This window comes from Hemiscyllium ocellatum, chromosome 2, assembly GCF_020745735.1.
Source record: "Hemiscyllium ocellatum isolate sHemOce1 chromosome 2, sHemOce1.pat.X.cur, whole genome shotgun sequence".
NCBI classification, from domain to species: domain Eukaryota; kingdom Metazoa; phylum Chordata; class Chondrichthyes; order Orectolobiformes; family Hemiscylliidae; genus Hemiscyllium; species Hemiscyllium ocellatum.
Genome location: NC_083402.1, coordinates 123,046,042 through 123,061,453, shown reverse-complemented (window position 1 = coordinate 123,061,453; position 15,412 = coordinate 123,046,042). Strand labels below are relative to the sequence as shown.

The following is a 15,412-nucleotide window of genomic DNA, read 5'->3' as shown; positions in this document are numbered from 1 at the left end:
CTTCAACTAATACTTTTTATAATGTGGAGTGAATCAAATTGGCTGAAGACTGGCATCTGTGATACTGAAGGCCACTGGAGGAGGCCAAGGTGGATCTTTCATTCAGCACTTTTGGCTGAGATTGCTGCCAATGCTTCAGCCTTATCTTTTGCACTGATGTCTCTTGTCTGCCTCCCATTAGCCTGGACTATCCTGACGGTCAAAAGTCCACATGTTCAAATTGTATATTTCTGAAATAGGCAAGAAATGTTGGTGAGTGTGTCACATGAAAACCAAGCAATTATTACCCATGTGTGCACATTTCAATGTTAAAATAAAGTTGATATTACCTAAAGATATTACTTATTAAAAACCCAAAGTCCTACATGATCTTTCAGGTGGAAATAAAAGACTAATTCTAAGAAGAGAAAGGGAGTTCTCTCTAGTTTCCTAAATCAGGATTTGTCCCTCAATCAAAATGAGTAAAAAAGCAGATTTCACGCTCCTTATCTTGCTGATGCTTGTAGAGTTTTCTGCACACAAACTGGCTACCAACTTTCTCTATATTTCACGTGTCTAAGCTTCACTAGCTTTAAAGTCATACAAGTATGCTAACAATGTGAAAGGGATGACCGAAATGCACATTTTTGTTTTTATATTAAAAACACATTTTTTAAAAAATGTAAGGAAGCAAAGGTTCAGCTACAAGACTCTTTCAATGTGTGAGAACAAGTTGAAACGAAGTATATAAATATCACAAAAATAATTTTTTCTTAGTCATTTGGAGGTTGTGTTCCTACCTGGCATGACCAATTTTTATTACCCATTCCTATTCAACACAATGACGTGCTGGACCAATTCAGAGGACAGTTAAGAGTCAGTTGCATTGCTGTGGGTCTGAGGTCTCTGAAAAGCAAGAAATGGGTAAAGTTAAAAGTCACACAACACCAGGTTATAGTCCAACAGGAATTTTTGAAAGCACTAGCTTTCGGAGCCCTGCTCCTTCATCAGGAGCATCTGATGAAGGAGCAGCGCTCCAAAAGCTAGTGCTTCCAAATAAACCTGTTGGACCATAACCTGGTGTTGTGTGATTTTTAACTTTGTACACCCCAGTTCAACACCGCTACCTCCAAATCAAGACTGAGTAAGGATGAGAATTTTGCTTCCCCACAGAATATTAATGAACTAGATGTGATGCCTTTACATCAATAGTTGCATGATCACCATAACTGGGCTGATTCTTTTCACTTCACATTTGGTACTTAACTGAAATCAAATTCTCCAGTTGCTAAGATGCGATTTGAACTCAGGGGCTGGGTTTTACAGATTATTGAGGTCCCAGCAATGCACTGCCATCAGTTTAAAAAGAGGGTGCTGCTCTTGACCACTGTGTGTGTCCCACAGTAATTTGACATTGGAAGTAATGTTAATGGAAGACGTTGGAGTTTGGTACCTCTGATGTACCCAAAGGAGTTCCCCCTCCTTCCCTTGTTCATCATTAACACATGCCACTTTCTGAGTTTGATGTATCGCACAGGCTTCCCATTGCTGTGGGTGGCAGAGGGATGAGGCCCTTAAGTGAATGTTAATTTGCTAGTTAAGTCTCTCAGTAGATCCAAGAGCTATGGTGTTGTATGACACCTACCCTTCCAGCAGTAAAATGTATGACAGGCAGTGGTCAGGAAGGTGAAAGCTTACCAGTTTTATGTGTACACTGTATTTAAGAAAATTCACTTTTAAGGATTCCATGTGTGAATACAATTTTACAACTCTGCCTGACAATTAGTCTGCTTTGGGTTTCCAAGCAGGTCACACCGAAATGAAATAGTTGCTACAATGATTGCTTCATAACTTATAACATATTTTACTGTTTTTAATAAGCTAGCCCATGGACATAATCACTCTCTCATGACCAAATGATTATTCAACTGTTACCATTAAAATGACAACTGCAACCTTCAAATCTGGCAGCAGGGTGTTTAAACTGAAACCTCTACCTCTCTAGATCATTAGTCCAGACCTCAAGATTCATTAATGAGGTAACATAACTATGAGGCTCCTGTACCTGATAAACAGTAGATGCTTATTTAATTGAGATATCAAAAACATACATAAGGAGTCATGCTACATCTACATAAATCTGTTCACCTGCACGATGACAAAGGGGGAAATCTTGCACACCATAACTGTGATTTCTAATAAGTCTGCTTCAAGTAAAGCTCTAGCCATGCTAATAACATAGAGACGTATGTCTACTGTGTCACAATCTGCATAATCTTACTTTAAGGTGGATGTCAAAGGATGACAAACTACTGTTCTGATTAATAAATCAGAAGAGATTTATTAAAACAGACAGTAATAGGATGCTTTAGTTTTGAGGATAGACGAGGAACACTGGGACAATATCTAGCATTTTAGCCCCTCAAACCTGTTCCATCATTCACATAAATAAGGGATTAGATTAGATTAGATTAGATTACTTACAGTGTGGAAACAGGCCCTTCGGCCCAACAAGTCCACACCTACCCGCCGAAGTGCAACCCACCCATACCCCTACATTTACCCCTACATTTACCCCTTACCTAACACTACGGCAATTTAGCATGGCCAATTCACCTGACCTGCACATCTTTGGACTGTGGGAGGAAACCGGAGCACCCGGAGGAAACCCACGCAGACACGGGGAGAACGTGGAAACTCCACACAGTCAGTCGCCTGAGTCGGGAATTGAACCCGGGTCTCAGGCGCTGTGAGGCAGCACTACCAACCCCAGTTCCATAATTTGTAATTATGGCTTAATTGGCTGCAGTTTCTTTTCAATCAGAGGTTGTGGACTCATGTTCCACTCCAGGACTTAAGCAAAGCAATCTAAGCTTATGCTCAAATACTGAGACAATAACACATAGTCAGAAACCCAATCTTTTGGATGCAATACTAAATTGATGTCTCATTTACCCTCCCAGGTCAATGTAAAATATCCTGTGGCACCATTTTGAAGAACAGCTAGGAAGCTATCCCATCATCATGGACAGTAGTTGTCCCTCAATCGATAGAGTATCTAGCTATTCTTCCATTGTTATTTGTGGGATCTTGTGTTATGACACTGTTAAACTACATAAAAAAACACTTGTTGCCTGTAATTTGCTTTGGGACAACCAGTGGATGTAAAAGTTACTATGTAAGTGTATTTATGTCCTTATCCAGCAGCATTTTGTTTCTGTTATAAGTTTTTTTTAACGAGGCATAAGATCATTTTTCTGCTTTATAAGCTCTGTGAAGCTCTTTGGGATTGTGAAAATCTTGGACCCAGAACCAGTACAGTACAAAAAAAATTGTGATTCCTTTTAAAAAAAACTATTGAACCTGTAATTGATATGTGAAAATATTTCACCAATTCCAAAGAAGTGAATTGTTAATTTTTGTTTGAAGAATAGGAAATGCTGTTCCATGTGATCTGGGAACTCTTAACCTTGAAGTAGGGTAAACTTAATAGACAGGTGAACTCCCAAAGGAGAGCTCCAAGTTGTGGAGCTGGAGGGTGAAGGCAATCAGTACATAGATGCAGGAACATCAAAGGCAAACAAAGAAGCTTCTGTTGTAAAGAAGATAGGAGAGCTGCAGGGAGAAAGTGATCAAGATATAGGCGCAAACATAAAAAGAAAGCAACCAGAGACAGAAGAGATGTGTTCATTGAATTCTTGAGAAGAGAAAAATCACATTTCTCTCAAATGTGGTCACTTTTAATGTTTAGAGGGAAAAGAAGCTATTTGAGACACTCTGCAAGCTAGTTAGGTCTGGAATCTGAAGAGCTGTGGGGATAGGTTGGTGACACAAATGGGCTCATGTTTTGCTGGAAGTGGTAGCCAAACAATGAACCAGGCTCCTAGTTGTTGGTCAGTTGAAAATAAACTCAGAAAAGCTGCACCATTTGGTGCTGTCATGACCTGAAGGAGGAAATGTTCATTGAAGTGTGCCTTCATAATCATACCCAAAACCATGGGGTGAAAGCTCTTGACCTACTCTGTGTAAAGAAAGAATAGTATATTGTTGAATCGTGTAGTTATGTAAGATGATTTGAAGGAGCCAGTGTTTCACAGGGGTGGACAAAGTTAAAAAACACACAACACCAGGTTATAACCCAACAGGTTTATTTGGAAGCAGTACCTTTTGGACAACCACCTGACGATGGAGCAGCGCTCCGAAAGCGAGTGCTTCGAAATAAACCTGTTGGACTAGCATCTGGTGTTGTGTGATTTTTAACATTATGTAAGATGTATAGGCTGAAGGGAAATGCTTGCAGTTGATGTTTCCTTGTTGTACTAAAGATTTAAATTAATATTTTATTTGAAGCATAATTTTTCTGTTAATCCATGTTGAATTTGCATTTTTTTTCTGTTAAAGTAAAAAGTTGCAAAAAACTGAAATGTTATGATTAATTGCATCATTAGGAGGTCATTTGACAAATTTTGTTAGTTTGGCTAATAGTTCCCCCACATGGATTAAAACAGGATGTTAATATCCTTGAGATGTTAATGGTGCAATTTAAACCAAGTTTCTGGACAAACATGGGAGGGCCCATCTTTCAGTACTGACATTCTGCAATGATACCAAGATTTTTAAAATGTTATTGTTGCAGTATTACTGATAGAATTATGATCCAGTGTTATGTCTTTATTTCTTCATTTATTTTATCATGGGATTCTCAAAGACATGGATCTGGAGGTCCAAATGATCTTTCTAATTCCTGTGCTGTTTTACAGAGAGTGAACAATGGCCCTTCTGACACCACGAGACCAATGAGATGATTGAAAGAGATATAGTATTGTACTAAGAATGTAACCAGAACTTTCCTGATTTTGTTTCATAGCACATGGCCAAGTGCCTATCACACCCTACTCATAAAGAGCAGCTTGGCTCACATTGTAACTTCACTTGCTGATATTATATTAATGCTGGGTACCATATGAAATACAGTATTCCAAAACAACAATGAAAAGCTTGAGTCTCAGATTTTTCACTCATTGTTGTGTCCCCCATCAACCTTAACATTGGATCCAGAATCATTCAAAATCTGTTTGTTGGACCCATATTAGAATTTAAAAACAATAACATTTACTCTGTTTTTCTGCCCTTTAGTTTCTGATGGCTGAGTATTAATTACTGCAGTAATGCAAGGCCATGTTTTCCAAATGACCACTTCTCACTTTACACATTTGGAGGATTTAGTTCCCAGTTCAGAAATACCTCAATTTTAAATTCCACACCTTTGTTTACAAGTTTATCCTTGGCTGGCTTTGCGCCTTCGGTATCTCAATATTCTTCTTGAGTCTCAGCAGACTCCAGGATCTGCATACTCTTCCAATTCTATCAGATCTGTTGAGCATCCCCAAGTTAAAATGCTTCATCATTAGCTGCGTGGGCCCTAGAGTTTGGAGTTCCCTCAACTTTTTCTCCATCTCTCACTACCCTGTCTCATCTTTTGTAGTATTCCTTAAAAGCTACCTTGTTGACCAACCTTTCATTGACCTCTCCTAATATTTTCAAATGTGACTCAGTCACAATTTTGTTTTATCTGATAATGCCCCTGTGAAGCCATTTTTAGGCATTTTAAAGGCACTACGTAAGTGAAAGCTATTGTTGTTGAGAGCGGATACATCACAAACTTTGACATTATGTAGTGTTTGCACTTTGCATTTAAAGTTGATGAAGGACCCTGAGTGATTTCTATCTCATTTCCCCCATGGGAAAAGCATGCTATGGGCAGGAACATCCCTGACCATTACAGGTACAATATGGGATATACACAAGGTCAATAAACATATTATTCTGAATGCAAGACTTGGATTGTCCATTGCTACACATGCTACAAAAATCTGCAAAGTTAAAGCTGAGTGTTGGAATTAGAATCTGACAAGACAGGAGCCTTTTGGAGATCGCTGGGACGTGGGTAGTAGGTAGAAGTGGATGTCATTGTGTAAAGTTGACTAAATGTAGAGCAAGACAGAAGTGGTTACTGCAGATGCTGGAGACTAACATCACTCTAATCTTGACTCTAAATGTAGAGCAATACTTAAACAACAAGTACATTAATATAGCACTTTTTCAAATGGTAAGACATTATTTGCAGGACCGATATCAACAGTGAACTAATAAGGAGATATTAGGACAGACAACGAGATGTTTGCTCAAAGAGGTAAACTTTTAAGAAGAATCAGAAAGGAGGAGAGAGAGAGGGAGGGAAAAGTCGAGAGATACAGGCAGAATTCCAGAATTTAGGTTTAGCAAACTGTGAGCATAACTGTCAGTGGTGGAGTAATTTAAATCAGGGATTGGTGCCAATTAGGTAATACAAATTCAATTAAACATCGTTTCAACAGAATGTGCTTTTGTCTTTCTTATCCACGCAAAGCTGATGTTGGAATTGCTGTTGTCCATATATCTAAAAGCCTGGGATAAATATTTGTGCAGTGCTCATTTAGCAGAATCACTTCGCAGATCTTGATACCTCCCTGACAGGCTAAAAGGGTTTCTTCAAAGTCTGCGGCTATAAAAGGATAGAAGGTTCCTTAATGAGCTACTGAGGAGACTGCTTCTCTGGCATCTAGCCAGTGCCTTGACAGCGCAGTTTAAAAACTCTTCCATTTTTGTCAGAATGCTTACAGCTTGCCGGTTTTGCAAATGGCAAAGTACTGATGTCATGATGTGAGCTTTGCAGCAGTGCAAACCAGCAAAGCAGCAGCTATTAAACAATTAAACAAATCGTCAGCCAGCAAGCCTCAAGGAGCAAATACTGTAATTACATATAATTAGATCTGATACAAAGACATTGGACCAATCAAGCACAACTTCATCACAGATTTCATCTGATCTACTATACTGATGTATTCTCATCTCCTAAGGAACGGTTCCACAGCAACATTCCCTGCTCCTCAGTAATCAATCATAGCTTTTTAAACTTCATCCATTAGCCCACAATTTAATACAGTTCCCACAAACTTTTAGACATGAATGTCCCAAACTCAGACCTCAGTGGCTTTGTATTTCTGCACTGCTCCTTTGTCGGGTGAAGTGACCTGGTGAAGGAGCAGCACTCCAAAAGCATGTGATTTTAAATAAACCTGTTGGACTATTACCTGGTGTCATGTGACTTCTGTCTTGGTTCACCCCAGTCCAACACCGGCGCCTCCATATCATGGCTTGCATTTCATAGGGCTTTGTAATTATCTGTCTGCACCTCTGATGCAAAAACTAAGAGATTATACATATAAGGTGGTCACTAATAAATACAACAGAGAATGAAGGAAAAGCTTCTTTATCCGTATAGTGGTGAGAATCTGGACCTCACTACCACAGGGACTGGCTGGGGAGGCAATGGCCTAGTGGTATCATCGCTGGATTGTTAATCCAGAGACCCAGGTAATGTTCTGGGGGACCTGGGTTTGAATCCCATTACAGCAGATGGTGGAATTTGAATTCAATAAAAATCTGGAATTGAGAGTCTAATGATGACCGTGAATCCATTGTCAATTATCAGAAAAACCCATCTCATTCATTAATGTCCTTGAGGGAAGGAAAATGTCATCCTTGCCTGGTCTGGCCTCCATGTGACTCCAGACCCATAGCAATGTGGTTGACTTAATGCCCTCTGGGCTAATGGGGATGGGCAATAAATCTGGCCTAGCCAGTGATGCCCACCTCCCATGAATGTAATGGAATTGAAAGGGCAGTGGACAAAATTATGAGGGAGGAGGAAATAGACGGATATTGTGTGAGAGTCTCAGCTGGCCCTATCTTCTACATCTAAGATCACTCCCAGTGAGGATAACTGAAATGGTGTAGGATCAGTCATTGTCCTGAGGACCTTGGGCACTCCACCAGTGAATGTCCTATGAACAGAGCCCATGTGAATGGTACTGACACTACCTTTTAGGCATGTCACTTTAGTGCCTTAACTGACTCTGTCCCCAGCTTGGTCACATTCTATCCTCAAAACTGCCTCTCTGACAGTGCAGCACGCCCTCAGTGGTGGCCCTTTGACAGTTCAGCGTTCCCTCAGTATTGACCCTCTGTCTGTTCAGTGCTGCCTCAGTACTGTGCATTCCAACTGTATATTGCTCACTCACGACTGGCACTCCAATAGTTCAGCACTGTCTCAACACTGACCTTCTCTGCCAGTTCTGTGTGCCTTCAGTACTGAAGGTCTAATGGTGTAACATTCTCTTGGCACTGACCTTCTGTTAGTGTAGCATTTCTTTAGCAGTAACACTCCATCAGTGCATGTTCTCTCACAACTGACACACCACAACTCCCTCAGTGGTGCTCTCTCAGTAGGGCAGCATGGTGGCTCCGTGGTTAGCACAGCTGCCTCACTGCGCCAGGGACTTGACGGTCTGTGTGGAGTTTGCACATTCTCTCCATATCTGTGTGGGTTTCTTTTAGTGCTGTGGTTTCCTCCCACAGTCCAAAGATGTGCAGGTTAGGTGAATTGGCCATGCTAAATTGCACATAATGTTCAGGGATTTAGATTAGATTCCCTACAGTGTGGAAACAGGCCCTTCAGCCCAACCAGTCCACACCGACCCTCCGAAGAGCAACCAACCCAGACCTGTTTCCCTCTAACTAATGCACTGCATCTCCCTGGCCTCTCCCCCCACCAATAGGCACTCCTTAAAATCTACTTCTTCGAACAAGCGTTTGGTCATGTGTCCTGATATCCCCTTATGTGGCTCGATGTAAATACTGTTTGATCATACTCCTGTGAATTGCCCTGGATCACTTTACTAGGTTAAAGACACTATATAAATGTAAGTTTTTGTTAGGATCAGTAAGTAACAAAACTGCAGCACTTCAAGAAGGGACTGAGGGATAGCCATTTAATGCTGGTCTAGCCAGCAATAACCCCATCTCCTGCCCTTATCTAAGTACAACTTACAGTCGAAGATTTACCATTGCAACTCTTTTCACCAGGAGGCTCCAACTGAGAGCTAGAGTCTGTATGTGGACAAGCAATTGTTAACAGATTTACGTTCACACAGTGAGGTTATTGTGGTCACATAGCTCAGTATTGGACAAAGCTGATCATATGCTTTCCAATGTAATAAATTGCCCCTGCTTTATGCAAAATCAGCATTGCTGTAGTAAAACAGTGAATGCAAAATCAAGTCAGAGTCACTGTGAACTGATTATTGTTGCTTGAAAAGCCTGTAACATCTTTCATAACTGTGAATTGACCAAGCATTGAATCATTCAGTAAAAGGACTAATGGAATGTTGCCTTTATCTCAAAGTTGAAAGACAAATGGGGAGAAGCGCTCTCAAGTAATGTGTTCAGTCTATGCTCCAAACCAAAGGAAGCATATGTTGACCTTATAAGGAGTGCATTGCAGATCCACGGTAATGATATCAGTACTAGAAGTGTTAATCAAATATAAGGACATGTTGCAGAGACTAGGCTTGTATTCTCATCAATATAGAAGCCTGAGGATGGTCTGATCAAAAAATAAGAAACAGGAGCCCGTTTGAAACCATAACTCTGTTTAATTTTTCAATAAGATCATGGCTGATTTTCTATGTCAATTCTATCTTCCCACAATCATTCCTATATCCCTTAATTCCCACAATATCCAAACATGTATCAACTTGTAACTTGAATATATTCAACAACGACACATCCACAACTCTCTGGAGTAGAGAAGTCTAAATATTCTTGAATTTCTGATTGAAGTAATTGCTCCTTGTCTCAGTTTTAAGGGGTGAACCTCCTAGTCTGAGACTGTGGTCCCTGTGTCCTAGATTCCACAGCCAAGAGGAAACATGGTTCTGCATTTATCCTGTCAGGCCCCTTAAGAGTTTTATGACTGAGAGGCTTAACAGAAATAGGAATTTCATTGTGCCCACGACATACCTTCTGTGTGTCTGCTTCATTGTGCTCCCTCCCCCAGCAACCCACTGGCTTCTGCACCCCAGCCATCTTATTCTGGATCAAAATGTTAGAACCATCCATATTGCATAACAAATTTTTTAAAAGCTTCAGTTTGTTGCAGCAATGATTTCAATAATTAAAATAACCTAAAGATAATCTATGAATTATGTAATTTTCCTCTGAACCCAGCAACTCAAATGAGTACAGTGAAAAGTTTATAAGTCACCACTTACAGCGTCATCTTAGGTACAAGGTACTTAGATAGAAATAGTTCAGAACAAGGTCATGGGGGAGAAAAATAGAAAAAAAATAAAGAAATGAAAAGTCCAGCATTACAGATTGTAGAAAAAATTTAGAAAATAGAAACATAAAAAGTTCAGAACAACTCTCCTGCCTCAACTTTAAACAAAGAAGACATATTCCTTGTAGGAAATAACTGAATTGGGCATGATAGCAGATCATTCCTGATAGACATTGTTGTTAATTCCTCCGTCCAGCTGCTTGGCTAACCAGGATTTGTGCTTACAGAAAAATATTAATAACAGAAGTTTCTTTCTGGGTAAAACTCTTCAGAGACTTAGAATGAGAGAAGAGATGTAAAGAGCTTGGATTATACAACATGTTATTGTGATCTTCTGAAAGGGCAGTAGAAACAGGTTCAACAGCAATTTTTAAAAGGAAATCAGATAAATGTTGAAAGAGGAGAAATTTGCAGGGCTTTTGGTAAAAATCAAGACAATAGGTCTAATTAAGCATCTATTTCAAAGCGCCAGCACAGGCACAATGGGCTAAATAGCCAATGTCTCTGCGTTTGTATGTTCAAGGAACTCCAGTATGAAACCAGCTTTAGACATAAAACTCTTAAATTATTTTGTGTGTCACAGGGTCTGATCACATTCGGGAGAAGGATGGTCTCTGGGCTGTCCTTGCGTGGTTGTCTATTATCGCAGCTCGAAAGCGGAGTGTGGAGGAGATTGTTAAGGAGCACTGGGCCCGCTTTGGTCGGAATTACTACTGCAGGTGAGCTCAGTATCTACTCTAGGAGACACCGGCTCGTATTTCAACCTTGCAACTGAGGCCCTTATTGATCCGTGTTGGACAGACTTGTCCCTGAACTGTCAGTCACCATTCTGTTTCCTCTGTAACTCAGTTGGTTTGGGTTCTGAATCATTGGGACAGTTAACTAAATTAACATTCTTTACACAATTGCACATTAACCCACCCCAATGTCCAGTGACCACACACCCATGGTCACTGGATTAAAATCCAAGAAGATGGAGTACTGGGCTAATGGTCAGATACTTGGTAGTGTGGATAAGCAGAGGGATCTTGGTGTCCATGTACACAGATCTCTGAAAGTTGCCACCCAGGTAAATAGTGCTGTGAAGAAGGCATATAGCGTACTGGCTTTTATTGGTAGAGGAATTGAGTTCCGGAGTCCTGAGGTCATGTTGCAGTTGTATAAGACTCTGGTGCGGCCGCATCTGGAGTATTGTGTGCAGTTTTGGTCGCCATACTATAGGAAGGATGTGGAGGCACTGGAACGGGTGCAGAGGAGGTTTACTAGGATGTTGTCTGGTATGGTAGGAAGATCATATGAGGAAAGGCTGAGGCACTTGGGGCTGTTTTCATTGGAGAAAAGAAGATTTAGGGGTGACTTGATAGAGGTGTACAAGATAATTAGGTGTTTAGGTAAGGTTGACCATGACAACCTTTTTCCACTTATGGAATCAGCTATTACGAGGGGGCATAGCTTTAAATTAAGGGGTGGTAGGTATAGGACAGATGTTAGGGGTAGATTCTTTACTCAGCGAGTCGTGAGTTCATGGAATGCCCTGCCAGTAGCAGTGGTGGACTCTCCCTCTTTATGGACATTTAAACAGGCATTGGATAGACATATGGAGGATAGTGGGCTAGTGTAGGTTAGGTGAGCTTGGATCGGTGCAACATCGAGGGCCAAAGGGCCTGTACTGCATTGTATCTTTCTATGTTCTATGTTCCAACTCTCAAAGAAACAGTGCAGTTTCACCAAATGGTCTAAAGTTTAAGAAGCAGACTTAATGTTACCTACCCAAGGGACAACTAAAGATAAATACAAGCTTTTCTAATGATACTAAGGTTCCCAAAGGTGAAATTAAAAGGAAATGATCTGTAGTCCTTTGATATTCCATTGCTCTTTTATTTCCTTTAATTTCATTGCTTTCCCCTCAGCTCCTTACCTGAACTTGCTTTTTGTTTATGCCTAGGTTTGATTATGAAGATATTGACCCACGAGCTGCCTACTATTTAATGAGGGACCTTGAAGCTGTCGTCACAGAACGATCATTCATAAACCAACAGTTCGCTGTTGGCAATCACAACTACACAGTGGAGAAAACTGAAAACTTTGAGTACACAGATCCCGTGGATGGCATCGTGACCAGGAACCAGGTGAGTAGTCAAACTATTCTGTACTTATTCTCTTCATGGGACTAGTCAACAGTGGTGAAGGAGTATTTTTTGCATTAACCCTAACAGAGAAAATTTGCATTTCTGCAATATTTTTCACAATCTCAAGACACACCAAGAGCCAATTGGCCCCCATAATAATGTACATCGATAGGATCCAATGTGCACATGACAAGATTCCACAAACAATGATTCTAACTTCCTCTAGCATGCCTCAGTTGAATTTGCCTCCATCACACTCTCACGCAGGATATTCCAGATCCCAGCAATTTGCTGCACAAGAAAGCTTTTCTTTGTGTCGCTGTCACTTCTTTTAGAGGTCTGCACCGCAGCAAAAGGCCCTTCAGCCCATTGAAACTGTGCTAGACAAAAGCAACCTGACTGTCCTAATCTCATTTTCCAGCACTTGGCCCACAGCCTTGTATAACTTGGCATTCCAAGTGTATGACTAAGTACTTCTTAAATGTTATGAAGGTTTATGCCTCTACCACCCTCTGAATGAAAGCAGAGGTTTACTCACATCCCCTCTAAACGTCCCTGCCCCTTGCATTAAATCCATGCACCCTGGTCATTAATCCCTCCATTGATCCGTCCACCCTGTCTATGCCCGTCTACTTGGATAATCTTAATCATGTCTCCTCCGCCTCCTTTGCTCCAAGGAAAACAACCCCAGTCTACCCAATCTGTCTTTGAACTAAAACTCTCCCAGCACAGGCAACAAATAATAAATCTGCTCTGCTCTCTCTCCAATGCAATCACATCCATCCTAGGATGTCAATTCCAGAACTTTCTAACCTACTAAAGTAGGTTCTCCGAAGATTTGAAGTATAAAAACAACAACCAGTTCTTACCTAGTTGTAAAGGAAGATATTGAGGCATTTTGTTTTCAATTAATGAACTCCATTTTGTTTGAAAACTTCCTTCCTCTCCTGAAATTGATCAGCAGTACTAGAGATTTTTAAAAATACTTCCTTCAAACATAAAGACTTTAATGAGCTTCATCTCATTAAGTCTGTTAAGCAATCCAATTTTAAGATGTCTAAATATTTCCTACAGAAAACTTAAAATTTTCACCTTTTGGAGCAGATTGTCAGCAGGTAATAATGATTATTTAACAAACCAGTGCAGGTTCAATGGGCCAAATAGCCTCCTCTTACATCAAAACACTTTGTGATTCTGTGATCTTCTATGCTGAAAAGGCCTTATCTGTGTCCAGACATCTTGTGATTCTTTCATTGTCTTTTTTCTGAAAAGGCATGAAGATTAACAAAAAGCCATCACTATTTTAGGCATGAAAGCTACGTACAGACATAAGTCTACAAAATTAAAAGAGCTAGAGACAAACAAGTTATAATTCCACTGGCTCTAAAATGACATGCTTGACTAGATGCATATAGATGACATGACTAAAAAGGAACAAGCGATGTGTCAATCCACATATTGTCCCACAGGAAATGGTACTGGGACCACTTCTGGTTGTCATTTACATAAACAATTTGGATGAGAAAATAAGAGGCATGGTTAGTAAATTTGCAGATGACACCAAAATTGATAATACAATGGACAGTAAAGAAGGTTATCCAGGATTACAAAGAGATCTTGATCAATGGAGTGTGGAGTGGCAGATGGAGTTTAATGTGGATAAATGCAAGATATTCCATTTTGTTAAAACAAACATGGGCAGGACTTATATAATTAATGGTAGGGTGCTGGGTAGTGTTGTAGAACTGAGAGACCTAGGGGTACTAGTGTTTAATTCTTTGAAATTTGCATCACAGGTAGATGGGTAGTTAAGAAGGCATTTAGCATGCTTGCCATCATTGCTCAGACCCTTGAGTATAGGAGTTGGGAATCATGTTGAAGTTGTACTGGACATTGGTGAGCTCTGTTCCAGAATACGATGTGCAGTTTTGGTCACCCAATTATAGGAAGGATGCTATTAAACTGGAGAAGGTTCGGAAATGATCACCATTTATATAAATGATTTGGCTGTGAGCATAAGAGGTACAGTTAGTAAGTTTGCAGATGACACCAAAATTGAAGATGTAATGGACAGCAAAGAAGGTTACAACAGGATATTGATCAGACGGGCCAATGGGCTGAGAAGTGGCAGATGGAGTTTAATTTAGATAAATATGAGGTGCTGCATTTTGGGAAAGCAAATCTTAGCAGGACATATACACTTAATGGTAAGGTCCTCGGGAGTGTTGCTAAACAAAGAGACCTTGGAGTGCAGGTTCATAGCTCCTTGAATGTGGAGTCACAGGTAGATAGGATAATGAAGAAGGCGTTTGGTATGCTTTCCTTTATTGGTCAGAGTATTGAGTACAGGAGTTGGGATGTCATGTCGTAGCTGTACAGGCCATTGGTTAGGCCACTGTTGGAATATTGCATGCACTTCTAGTCTCCTTCCTATCAGAAAGATATTATGAAACTTGAAAGGGTTCAGAAACGATTTACTAGGATGTTGCCAGGGTTGGAGGATTTGAGCTATAAGGAGAGGCTGAACAAGCAGGGGCTGTTTTCCCTGGAGCATTGGAGGCTGAGGGGAGACCTTATAGAGGTTTATAAAATCATGAGGGACATGGATAGAAATAAATAGACAAAGTCTTTTCCCTGGGGTGGGGGAGTCCACAATTAGAGGGCATGGGTTTGGGGTGAGAGGGGAAGATATAAAAGAGGGTGGTACGTGTATGGAATGAGCTGCCAGAGGTAGTGGTGGAGGCTAGTACAATTGCAACATTTAAAAGCATCTGGATGGGTATATGAATAGGAAGAGTTGAAGGGATGTGGGCCAGGTGCTGGCAGGTGGGACTAGATTGGGTTGGGATATCTGGTCGGCATGGACAAGTTGGACCGAAGGGTCTGTTTCCATGCTGTACGATTCAATGATATTGATCAACTAATCAACTTCAACAACCATATGAACCTTTCCTTATGTATAAGATTTCTTCTGAGCCATGATTGTATGATTGTAATTGATACTTTTCACATCAATTAAATTCTAGTAACCAAATTTCCTTTTCTATGACAAATTAAAGATACTACATTCCAACATTTTTGA

The 15,412-nt window shown here is 40.4% G+C and overlaps 1 protein-coding gene across 1 annotated transcript in view; it reads left to right on the top strand.

Moving 5' to 3' along the window:
* The window catches only part of pgm5 (phosphoglucomutase 5), a 179,962-nt gene that overhangs the window by 143,900 nt on the left and 20,650 nt on the right, over nt 1-15,412 (top strand). The window contains exons 8-9 of the mRNA XM_060846089.1: nt 10,785-10,920; nt 12,147-12,330. Coding sequence (XP_060702072.1) covers nt 10,785-10,920; nt 12,147-12,330 — 320 coding nt within the window. The remainder of the gene's footprint in view (nt 1-10,784; nt 10,921-12,146; nt 12,331-15,412) is intronic.